The 13,401-nt window shown below is 33.4% G+C and overlaps 1 protein-coding gene across 2 annotated transcripts in view; it reads right to left on the bottom strand.

Moving 5' to 3' along the window:
- Positions 1 to 13,401, bottom strand: part of LOC138177447 (gamma-2-syntrophin-like) — a 404,566-nt gene that overhangs the window by 53,725 nt on the left and 337,440 nt on the right. For both annotated transcript variants that reach the window (XM_069108636.1, XM_069108637.1), the window contains exon 7: positions 841 to 928. In XM_069108636.1, the coding sequence (XP_068964737.1) occupies positions 841 to 928 (88 nt within the window). The remainder of the gene's footprint in view (positions 1 to 840; positions 929 to 13,401) is intronic.

The following is a 13,401-nucleotide window of genomic DNA, read 5'->3' as shown; positions in this document are numbered from 1 at the left end:
CCTGCAGGAACTCATGGTCATAGGGGCAACTAGGTGGTGAAGTAAATAGATCACAGGCCCTGGAATCAGGAGGACCTGGGTTCAAAGCTGACCATAGACAGTTGACACACTTTCTAGCTGTGTGACCTTGGGCAAGTCTCTTAACCCCAATTGCCTTGTTTCCCCACCTTCAAAACAACAACAAAACCCTCATGGTTATGGTCACAGCATGATGTCGCCACAAAAGAAAAGTTGTTTAGAGAAGGGTCACATACACAGCAAGGTAATTATTACCATGCTGTTCCCTTCCCCCATTAGAGTGTGGGTTCCTTGAGACCAGGGTTTATTTTGAGTCTTCTCTATATCCCAAGCACTTACCATAGTGCCTAGCACAAAGAAGGTGCTTAATATATACTTATTGATGATTTAATCACAAATTTCACTAAGCAATCTATTAAGGCATGGACAGGTTGCAATCTATGCAAATAGAAGAAATATCCAAATAGATTAGAAGAAAAAAAATCAGAGCCCAGAGTAATAAAGTCATCAACCATTTTGGCCTAGAGTGTCAACAGAATGAATAAGGAATGCATGTGGATATCATTGGTAAATCTAAGAAAAGGAAAAAAGGTGCACATTGGCAACTAGTTAAATTTAAAAGGGCAGTCACAAGGTAGTTTAAAATTCAGAACATCTTAAGAATATAGAACAGTATATTACTAAAGTAGCAAAATAATTCCTTTCTTTTCAATATATGGCTTCATAAAATATTTACATTCTTGTCAGTGCAACTCTGGATAAATTTGGCATGAAGGAAGGGAATTCTACCTTTATCCTTGAATTTTCCCCTTTTGTTCTTACCTAATGGGAGCTTCAGAAATGAGGGAGCTTCCCTGAAATACTGAACAGTGATGGTAACTTCATCGCCAGCATTTCGTAATAGATGTACCTGTTGGTGTGACAAAGAAAAGCTACTTTACCACCACAAATGGACCAATCACATAAATTTATATCTACTCTTCCACTCATTTGGGGTTGATAATTACCTTTGGAGGTTTGAGACCTTAGATGGATTTAATAATGACAAAAATAACATTTCCTCCCAAGTAAATTCAATGAAATCTAGCATTTATTAAATATAAATTACATACAAGGCACTGGGACCAAAATAAAGGACCTCAAGAAGCTTATGTTCCATTATTGCAATATGATGAAAAAGATATACAATCACAAGAAAATTTGAGGAGGGAAAGAAAACTAACAAGTTGTAGGATCAGGAAAGGACTTCAATAGGAAGGGTCACCTAAGTAAAGTTTAACCTGTAAATAATATACTTACAAATATGATTTTAATATTATTTAAAACATAAAAGCAGGCTCACAACAGTCTCCATAAATGAACAAACCCTAATGCCACTTATAAGAGAAAAAATTCAATCATCATTACACAGTACTGGTATTACCCTAATATTAGTCAATAGGAACCATGTATGCTTACCCTTAAAAACAACTCACGCTGAGAGATATTGCAGATTACATTTAAAAGTATCTCCATAGAAATTAATAGAACTAATATGATTATTGCCTCTTATAATCTACCACTGCTGATGGTAGCCTTTTTTCAAGGCTGAGATAGTTTCCTTTCTTACTTCTGTCTACTGGAATCCCTGATTTTCTTCCCATTAGAATAAAAGCTCCTTGAAGGCAGACATCATCTTGCTTTTGTCTTTATCTTCCCATTGCCTGATACAATGACTGGTTCAAAATAGGCATTTATTAAATACTTATTTATTGATTCATTGATGCCAAGTAAGCATTAGATTAGTTTTATTTTTCTCTTTCACATTTCTTTATAAGAAATTTTATTATTAGAAAAGGGGGTGATGAGGTACAATAGAGAAAGGATATAGAGTGTAATTCAATTGTTACATTTACTACACATGTGACCTCAAGCAAGTGTCTTGACTTCTTTAGGCTTCAGAGTCCTCATCTATAAAATGAGAAGGTTGGACTAGAGGATGACTCAGGTCCTTTCCAACTCTAAATCTATGATTGTAAGATCTTAAATAAATTTCTGGCACTATACAGATTGATGGAATATATAATTTTTTATACTAAGAAGCTCTAGAAATCAGAAAACTTTATTTTTGAGTCAGTAATACCCCTTTCCTATTCATTATAATTTACAGAATGAATATTTCTTTTCTAATTTTAACCATAGTAGAGTTATACCTAGCTAATAGAGACCTGTGTGGAAATAGCAGTAACAGTGAACAATGAAATGTAAAAGTTAGCCCATAACCTTTTTGTTCCTTCATTCTCCCAACTCAAACCTAGATTTCATCCTGGGGAAAACTTCCTTTCCCTTTTACCCATAAAAATATCATGGAAAACGTAAGGGGGTATGTATTCCAATTTTTCTGCATTCCCACCAACATTTGTCGCTTTCTCCTTCAATAATTTTAGCAAATATGATAGGTGTAAAATTATATCTCAATGTTATTTTAATTTGCATTTCTCTAATTAATAATTAGGTAGCCAATTCATAGATATAAATAGTTTTTGTCTATCTAAAAATTGCAAAAGCTTTCATAGTTTCCATCTGATGTTATCTTATATGAGCTTAAAAGGAAATATAGTTTTAAAAGTTCTAACTGAAGTATCTTGAATTGTGAAAAAATGAAAAGTATTTAAGTGGGTCAACATTATTTTACATTGTAAATGATGATGTAATGACATTAATGAATGCATAATTCTTAACTCTGTTGGCATTGGCACTATGACTGGGTATGAAATTTGCATGGCAATCATAGTTTCTAATAATTTGTAGTGTGTATGCTACTCCCCATGCTAATGAAACTTTTGGGATATAACCAGAACCTCTATTTTAAAAATAAGAATATTCTCCTATATAAAATTAGAAAACAATGTTTCTTTTTGCTAAACTATGTTTTTTTTTAAATGAAAACAACAGTGTTAATAGATTTGGATTCACCAATAAATGAAAATTTTTGTAGTTGTTTTTAGAATTTCTCATTTATCTTAGATAATAATTTATGCTAGAATATTCTAATAAATAACATGAATTTTGTGCATGTTGTTGCCCGCTTTTTTCAGTCCATATAGGAAAGTTTGAAAAAAAAACAAGGTATAATTTCTTCATACTTATTTCCAGTGTTACTTTATATTTTTTATTATTGATGTTTGCTAAATTTAAGTCATTCAGTAGAATTTCTGTTTAAAACAATTTTTTTCAATATGTACTATATGTTATAATTAAATGCTCCAAAAGTTTTGGTTTAATGAATGAAAATTCACCACAAAAAATCAAATTGATCTTCCTATTGATGAAAGAATCACAAATTTATTTGTGGCCCTCATCTTCCAAGAAAATCTGTTAATTTCATAAAGAAAAATATATTTCAATGCAGATTTACATGTTGTAAGTGCTCTTACTCATGAGAAAATTATCTATGATGTGAATAATCCAAAATGGCAGTTCATACCCAAATTCTATTTATGTACATAAAAAACTGTTTAGCATATATTTCTGTTCTGTAAACATGTAAATGGTGAAACATTTGGCATTTTGAGAAATCATCATATATCAAACTTGATAACACACATAATGCTATATCTTAGCTCAAGAAAAGCTGGAAGCCTTGCTTTTCTTCAGATTTCATGATTGTTACAAATTTGCCACTGACTACAAAGCATCAGCCTAAGCCATGATGCTTTTTTTTCTCTTTGAGATTGCCTTTCCATTTTCTCACCTTTCTTAATGCAAATAAAGTAATACATTGCTCTGTATATAGGTCAACCCAGATGTGCATTCTTAATATGAGGATACAGAATGTCAGTGCAAAAGGATTCTTATAGGATAAATCCACCTTTTAAAAAATTAAATTAAATTTATTTTTCTTACATTTTAAGTTTCAAACTTTGACCTCCTACCCTGAATTAGAGAAGGCCACTGTTACACACACATATACACACAAAGCCATACTATGAATAATTCTATTTATCATTTCTTTCTCTGGAGCTGGATAGCATCTTTCTTCATAGGGGCTTTTTAGTTTATTTGAATATTTATAACACTCAGAATAGCTTAGTTGTTTCCAGTTATTCTTTGAACAATTTTGCCAATACCATATATATTTTCTTGAATCTGCTAATTTCACTCTTCATTATTTCATCCAAGTGTTTCAATGTTTTATAAAAACAACCTAGCCATCATTTCCTATAGCACAGTAGTATTCCACCATAATCATATACTGCAACTTGTTTAGTTTTTCCCAATTGATGGACATCCTCTTAATTTACAATTCTTTGCTATCACCCAGAGAGCTGCCATGAATATTTTTAGAACATATAATTTTTTTTCCTTTTCCCTGATCATGTTCAGAAATGTACCTAATAGTGATTTTGCTGGATCAAAGGATTACACAGTTTAATAAAATTTTGAGCAAAATTCCAGAATGCCCTCCAAAGTGGTTGAGTCAGTTCAGAGTTCCACCAACAGTGTCTTAGTGTTCTAATTTGTCCACATTCCCTCCACTATTTGTTATTTACCCCTTCTATTATTTTACCCAATCTGACAGATGTGAGATGATATCTAAAACTTGTTTGAATTTGCATTTCTCTAATCAATAGTGATTTAGAGAATTATTTTCCACATGATCAAATATAATTTAAATTCTTCATGATTGTTCATATCCTTTGACCATTTATCAATTGGGGAAATAGTCATACTCTTATAAATTTGGCAAAGTTCTCTAAATATTTGAGATATGAGACTTTTTTATGACAAACTTTATAAATTTTCTCCAATTTTATGCTTTTCTTCTCATCTTGGCAACACTGATTTTATTTGTAGAAACCCCTTTCAGTTTAATGTAATCAAAATAATCCATTTTATGTCTTACAATCCTTGCTATCTCTTATTTATTCTGAAATTATTCTCCTATCCATGTAATATGCAGTAAGTTCTATATTCTTCTAATCTACTTATGATATATCCCTTGATATCTAGATCATATATCCATTTTGACCTTATCTTGGTAAAGGGTATAAGATATTTGTCCATATGCAATTTCTACCAGAATGCCTTCTATTTTTCTCAACTATTTTTTTAACTCAAGTGAATTCTTATCCCCAAAGCTTACATCTTTACATTTGTCAAATAAACTTACTGTACTCATTTAGTAATGTGTATTGTATATCTACTGTCTCTCAGTGATGTGCCTTTCTATTTCTTAGCCAGTACCAGATAGTTATGGCTTTATAATATAGTTTAAGAATTGGAATTGCTAGAATATAGTTTAAGAATTGGTATTATTAGAATTTCTTCCTTTACATTTTTTTATTAGTTCCTTTTGATATTCTTGAACTTTTCTTCTTCAAAGGAATTTTGCTATTTTTTCTAGGTCAAAAAATAATTTTCTGATTATTTAATTGTGATGACATCGAATAAGCAAACTAGTTGATGTAGAATTGTCATTTTTATTATATTGGCTCTGCTAACCCATTAAAAATTAGTATTTCTCCAGTTATTTAAATCTGACTTTATTTGTATAAAAATGTTTTATAATTAGGTTCATGTATTTCTTGGGTTTGTCTAGCAGGGTATACTACCAGGTATTTTAGCTGTCTATGGTTATTATGTGTGATATCTCTTACTATTTCTTCTTGCTGAAATATAGAAATAATGATGATTTATATGGGCATAAGGTATATGTTTAATAAAATTTTGTTACTTTGCTAAAATTACTGTTTCAACTAGCTTTTTAGTTCAATGCCTAGGATTTTCCAAATATATTATCAAAACATTTTTTTAACAAGTGGGTAAAGAGAGGCCTAGAATGATAATCCAAAATGTTATTAAAACTATTTCAAGCTGGTTTGGATAGATTTATGTTTAAGCAATTAATTTTGATAACATAAAAATCATGGCATCTTATAGACAAAGAAAAATATCAATTGAGACTGATACTACTACCACAAGGGATAAAGTAGATAATGGTAATTGATTGGAAACAAATATGTGATAATGTAAAAATTTCAATGCACATGGCATACTTCACTGCTTAAAATGATAAAAAAAAATTGACGTTACAAACCACAGAAAAATCACTAAAACCAAATATCCGGATAAAAACATAGAACTTCAAAAAATCACATTAGTTAAACTAAATCACATTACTCTGAATTAAAGGATGTAGACAGCACCATGGATTTTTTTTTAAAGATGATTTATTGGTATCTTTTGTTTTTATGTCAATTTCATTTCTCAATATATTTCATCCTCTTCCCCTACTTAGAGAGCCATCTTTTATAGTGAATAAAAAAAGAAATGTAGCTCAAAACATGAAAATATTAATCAAGGTCTGTGGTATCTGTAATATTTCCCATCCATAGTGCCCCATGACCTTGCTAAGAAAATGACATATTTTCTCACATCTGTGTTCAAGGGTCAGTCTTGGCAAACATAATTGGTTTTCTTTTTGTTCTTCCCATTTACATTGTTGAAGTCATCGTGTGTGTGTGTGTGTGTGTGTGTGTGTGTATAAAATACTGTAAAATTTTTTTATGCTCAATTGTAATGGTAATGGTAATTTGAAGGTCTTCCCTGCCCCTTAATAAGCCATATATAATTTGAAGACTTCCCCTGATTTGAAGATAAACCCTGCCCACTAATAGGCTGAATGTAATCACATGGATCCTGTGGTGGGAGAAGTTTGCTGAAGGGTGGAACAGAGCCCACAGGAATCTGGGAATCAGAGCAGCTAGACTGGAGGGAGGAGAGAATGCACCCAATGGAGACAGTTAAATTTTGTGAGTAAATGTTGGTTTGTAGGAAGGCTAAAGGATGGTGTGACTCTGTGCTATTATGGCTTATTAACTTTTCTGCTACCGGAATGGAATCAGCTTACTGATTTGGGGATTAGATTTTATGGTGTCATAATAAATGTTTTGCTTCTGTCTTCTGTATGGGGATTCTATTATATTTTGTGATTGAGCACCACACAGATATAGTTATGGTGATTGTTGGCACTTTGAATATTGCATTGGTGTTACATTAGTTCATTCTGAATTATCATATAAGTCTTCTCATGATTCTACGTGGTTTGTATTCACTATTTCTTACAGAGCATTAACCTTTTATTGCATTTTTGAACCACAATATATTTATCCACTCCCCAATCAACAGAGGTCTACTTTTATTCAAGTTCTTTGCTTCTACAGAAAAGTAGTTTTTTAAACATTTTGGTGTATACTGTACCTTTCTGTTTATCTTTGATTTTCCTGGTTTAGATGCCAAACAATTAGATCTGTGAGTCAAAGGGTATGGAGATTTTCATCACTTTTGTTAGCACGACTTCTTTTTTTTTATTTCCACTTAATTATTTTAAAATTTGTTTATTTTTAGTTTTCAACATTCATTTCCACAAGATTTTCAGTGACAAATTTTCTCCTTGTCTTTCCCCTACCCCCACCCCCAAATAGTGATCCTATTGAATACCCCTTCCCCAATCTGCTCTCTCTTACATCCTCTTCCATATCCCCCTGAATTTCTAGTAGGGCAAGATGAATTTCTATACCCACTGCCTGTACATCTTATTTCTCAGTTGTATGTAAAAAATAACAACAACAACTATTTTTTTAACATCTGTTTTTAAAATTTTGATTTCCTGATTCTTTCCCTTCTTCCCTCATCACCTGCCCTTTCTGGGAAGATAAATGATTCAATATAGGTTGTATATATGTAGTTATGCAAAATATTTCCAGTGTAGCTATATTGTGAAAGACTAACTATATTTCCCTACATCCTATCCTGCTCCCATGCATTCTATTTTCTACTTTTACCCTGTCCCTTTTCAAAAGTTTGTGCTTCTAACTACCCTCCACCAAATTCTGCCCTCCCTTTTATTATCCCCACTCTTATCCCCTTCTCCCCTACTTTCCAGTTGGGTAAGATACCCAGTTGAGTGTGTATGTTATTCCCTCCTTAAGCCAAATTCAATGAGAGTAAGGTTGACCCATTCCCTTTTGCCTTCCTGTTCTTCCCCTCCATTGTAACAGTTTTCTATTACCTCTTTTATAAGAGATATTCTATCTCTCTCTATCTCCTTCTCTCATTATATTCCTCTCTCACCTCTTTATTTTTTAGATATCATCCCTTCCTATTCAACTAATCCTGTGCCCTCTGTCTATGTATACATGTACACACTCACATATGTATTTATACACACATACATCCTCCTATATAAACATATAAATGTATATATACATATACATATGCACACACAAGCACACATATATATTCCCTTCAACTTTATTCCCATACTGAGAAAAGTCTCATGAGTTACAATTATTGTTTTTCCATATAGGAATGTAAATAGTACAACTTTAATAAGTTCCTTATGATTTCTTTTTCCTGTTTACATTCTCATGCTTCTCTTGCTTCTTGTATTTCAAAGTCAAATTTTCTGTTCAGCTCTGGATTTTTCATCATGAACGCTTTAAAGTCTGCTATTTCATTGAATGATCATATTTTCTCCTGAAACATTATACTCAGTTTTGCTGGAGAGGTGATTCTTTGTTTTAATCCTAGCTCCCTTGACCTCCAGAATATCATATTCCAAGCCCTTAGATCCCTTAATGTAGAAGCTCCTAGATCTTGTGTTATCCTCATTGTGTTTCTACAGTACTCAAATTGTTTCTTCCTGGCTGCTTGTAGTATTTTCTCCTTGACCTCGTGTAAGGGTTATGGGATTTAAAGATCTCCCATGCCCCATGGACGTGCTGACATAGCAGAGCAAGAGAAAAAAAAAGCCGAGCTAACGGTCCTGCGGTTGGCAGTTGGTGGCGGTTGCCTTTTTTTTTTTTTGAGTTAGGACCCCTGCTGAGCACTGCCAGGGGCTGGAGCTGCTGGGAGCAGGACTTTCTGCTAAGGACTCCTGCTGAGGACTGCCAGGGGCCGGAGCTGCTGGGAGCGTGCTTCCAGGGCGCTGGGTGGTTGCTGTGAGTGGGGAGAGGAGGACCTTTGCCTGAGGTAGCCTATTCTGTTTTAAAGGCTTGAGAATGTGGGTGCTTTATACTTTATCTACCTGTGCCAATATCATAACTACTCTGATGGCTTTCACTTTCTGGTTTTGGGACTCAGTCTTTTGGTATCTTAATAAATTTTCTAGTTTATTTCCCCAAATGGCAAACCTGACGTATTTTGTGATGGATAATTATATCAGCATATTTGTAATCTCTATAGGCATTGTGAATATGGCATTGCTGATACACCTCGAACCTGGAGTTTAGCTTTTTTTTTTGGTTGGGGGGGGAATCTTTTTCAAGAGGCTATCAGTATATTCTTTCAATTTCTATTTGGCCCTCTGGTTCTAGAATATCAGGGTAATATTCCTTGAGAATTTCTTGAAGGATGATTTTTAGGCTCTTTTTTTGATCATGGCTTTCAGTTAATCCAATAATTTTTAAATGATCTTGCCTGGATCCACAGAGGATAACTGATTTGCCGAAAGTTACTCATGTAGCAAATAGCATAACAATGATTTAATTCCCAATCATCTCTCTCCAAATTCAGTTCTCAAATTTCTATCACAGTTATTTGGATCTGTCTTTATTCTTATACTAGTAAGGTAATGTGATATGGAGCAGAAGTTTTCAAAAGGCTCCTAAGGAGGCTGCCATATGCTATGATAAAGCAGATGATTAGCAAATCAAAGGGTAGAAAAAAAATGGTCATTTTTTTGTAAATAGTACTTTTCCAATTACATGTACAGATAATTTTCAACATTTTTAAATAAGTTTGAATTCCAAATTTTTTATCCCTCCCATCCCCTCTCCCCAAGATGACAAGCAATCTGATATATGTTATACATGTGCAATCATGTAAACATTTCCACAATAGCCATATTATGAAAGAAGAAACAGAACAAAAGGGAAAAGCCACAAAACTAAAAAACAAAGTGAAAATAGTATATTTCAATCAGTATTCCATATCCATAGTTCTTTCTCTAAATGTAGATAGCATTTTCCTTTATGACTCTTTTGGAATTGTCTTTGACCATTGCATTACTGAGAAGATCTAAATCAATCATAGCTGATTTTTGCACATTACTACTGTTACTATTTACAACGTTCTTCTTGCTCTGCTCACTTCATTCAGCATTAGTTTATAAATGTCCAGGTTTTTTCTGAAATCTTCATCATCAATTATTTCTTACAGCACAATAGAGTTCCATTATATAAATATACCACAACTTGTTCAGCTACTCCCCAATTGAGGTGCATTCCTTCAACTTTTAATTCTTTGCTACCACAAAAAGAACTGCTGTATGTGTATATGTATATACATGTGTGCATGTATATATATACATGTGTTTATGTATATATGTGTGTATGTATGCAAACACATATACATATATACTTATGTTTATATATAAAATATGCATTGCATACATATGTGTGTTTCTGTACAAGCAGGTCCTTTCCACTTTTTAATGATCACTTTGGTATATGGATCTAGTGGTTAGTTCTTAGCCTCCCTTCTGATAACTGATAGTCAATCATGGGGTCTGTCTCTCACATGATCACACTTATCATTCAGTCATTCACAGTTGCTCAGTCGACGTCTTTGTACCACTGCACACTTCAAACCTTTCTCATTTCATCACTATGCCCACTGATGCCCTTTTAGGACAATAATATCTTAACTCCAATCCATCCAGTCATAGCAGCAGCAGCTCAGTTGTAAAGATCCACATATCATCCATAGAATATTTAGCAGAAATATTTTTTTTAAAGAGTAACAATTATTGCTAGAAGTTGATGATCAATGATGTGTGTAGACCATTGGCAAAGAGGATGGACCACCAGACTTAGAGAAGCAATGTCACCTTTGTCATACCAATTAAGATCTCTGAACTTTACCATATTCATCTATAAAATCAGTGTACTAATAATTGTACTAAATATTTCATGTTTTTATAATAATAATCAATAGCAGATAACATTTATATAGCATATAGTATTTCCAAATATTATGATTATCACTTTACATTTGTTATCTTATTTGATGAACTTTACAAATTACTAAACATTTTATAACTGTAAATTATCAAAATACTCACAATTATCACCTTGCTTGAGGGGAGGGATTATGTTGTATTCATCTCTTCTCTTCTCACCATTGCCAAGTATATAACAGCTAATTATACATCAGATAATATATACAGGATAATTTAATTATGGGAAAAGAGTATTCTCCTTAGCAATTTTATTTCTTGTGGTTTCTCCTGCTAAAGTTAATTTTTGATACCATTAATTTCCATGTTACATTTTTTACTTCCATTGTGATCCAAATAAATCCAGTCATTAAAAATACGCTTTTATTTGGTCAGAAAAAAAGAAGATTAGAGTGTGCACTGGATTTTTAAAGAATATTGAAGTGAGTCTGCTCAATGCCATGAAACTAAATTGCATATGTAGCATTTGTTTGTTTTTAACCTCTATCACAAGCAGATTATTAGAGAGCAATTTATAATGTTTCAAATTCATAGGAAATTTATTCCATCCTAAGAATATCCTAGTCCCTCCAAATACATCCTTACATCAGATTCAATATCATAATAATGAATCCTTCACTTTGAAATCACTGCTATTGTATGACCTTCATAGATTCTCAAATTGTATCAGATGTAAGGGAATGGAGACATCTTCCAATCAAACTCAGTAAGAAGGAGAGCAATCAAGAACAATTGCATTTCTTAATCTCAAATGAGTTATTTGCATACCTGGAATTTGCAGTCTCCTGACTACTAGCCTAGTGCTTTTTTAATAGACATTCATTTTAATTTTTCTTCTAGAAAAGCACAACTTTGAGTGCCTCCATCAACCCCCCCCCCCACTAACATATGCATTATTTCTTACAAACTTCCAGCTTTTGTTTCAACATAGTCCAGTTATACTAATGAAAATTCACTGAATTTAGAAGAAAGATCAAAGGATTGAGAAAAGTTGTATAACCTAGAGGGGATGCCTCTAAATATCATAAAAGATAACTTAAAATGCAGATGTAATTTCCAATAGTGTATGTTTGTGATTAAAAGTTAAGAATTTTCCAAAGATTCTTTTCACCATGGCATAACTTGATTATTTTCAGAATCTGACTTCATCCTTGAGTATAACATTTCATCGACATTTGAATTACAAATGTAATGTCCATTATCTACTTTAAAATATAGAACTATATATACATTGATGTTTGTAATAGTAATGAATTTTGAAGATCCCTTTGTATTGCTAAGCTAAGAGGGACTTAGCACCTAGTTTCAAATTAAGCCTATGTTAAAGAAACAGAAGGCATGATCCTCTGTTGCTGACATAACAGGAAAGGGCTGAACAGGGAGGAGCTATACTGTATTTAAGGAAGAGCAGCACAAGCTGGACGTCAGAATTTCTTGGGACAATCATCCAGGCAGAGCAGCTGCTGCCGGGAAGAGAGAGAGAATTTCTCTCAGTGAGCATCTGAAGGCTGGGCTATTGCTGCTGGATTAGAACTTCCATGGAGAAAGTGATTTTGATTCTGAGAAAAGGAGAAAGTAATTTGGATTTTGAGAATGGGAGAAAGTGATTTTGCTTTTGAGAACAGAGCTGCTGAAGACTTCTGAGATCCAGCTAGAGCTGCTGAAGACTTTTGAGGGCCAGCTGGAGCAGCCAGAGGGAGCATGACTGTGGTGTAGATACTTTGTCTATCTCTGGCTCTGTTAAGTTTTCTCCTCCCAGGAAGAACTGTGAAGGATTTGAGATGGACTGGACACTGTGAGCTTCAATGTGGAGTGGGAACTACATGTGAAGTTGGACAAGGAAGCTGGGAGCTGTCTGCCTTTGAATCCAAGTGACATTTGGTTAGATTCAGGTGGGAGCTGGGACCATGGAAGAGGAATCACGGGAGCTGAAAGCCTGCCCTGAATCAAGATGAAAAAACCTCTCCATGGATACTGAGTAGTGACTGATAAAATTGTAACTTACTTGTGACCTGGGGTGGATGGCCTGTGTATTTTCCACTATCCCTTTAGAGAGTACTGATTAGTGACCGATATTGTTAATTAATTGCACCCTATGAGTGGAGAATTTTGACTTAAGGAGGCCTCCTTTAGGATGAGTGAGTTAAGGATTAAGGAGGCTCTCCTTAAAACTCATTGAATTAAGTATGATTCAATCATTGAGTTACTAAATGATTGTACTTTGCTGAAAGTACTGTACTGTGTGACCACTTTGGTGAAAACTATGTGGCTATTTTAGTGATAAATTGTTGCGTTGTGACATGGTGAATGATGTATTTTGATTTTCTGTGATAAGTTATAACATTGTGAATGCTGGATAGTGATTTTCTGTGAATGTTTTG

Source organism: Petaurus breviceps, unplaced genomic scaffold, assembly GCF_028583685.1.
Source record: "Petaurus breviceps papuanus isolate PSGF00001 unplaced genomic scaffold, PetGlider_PUasm1.0 90416, whole genome shotgun sequence".
NCBI lineage: Eukaryota > Metazoa > Chordata > Mammalia > Diprotodontia > Petauridae > Petaurus > Petaurus breviceps.
The sequence above is the reverse complement of the archived record's forward strand: the minus strand, read 5'-3'. Positions and strand labels throughout refer to the sequence as shown.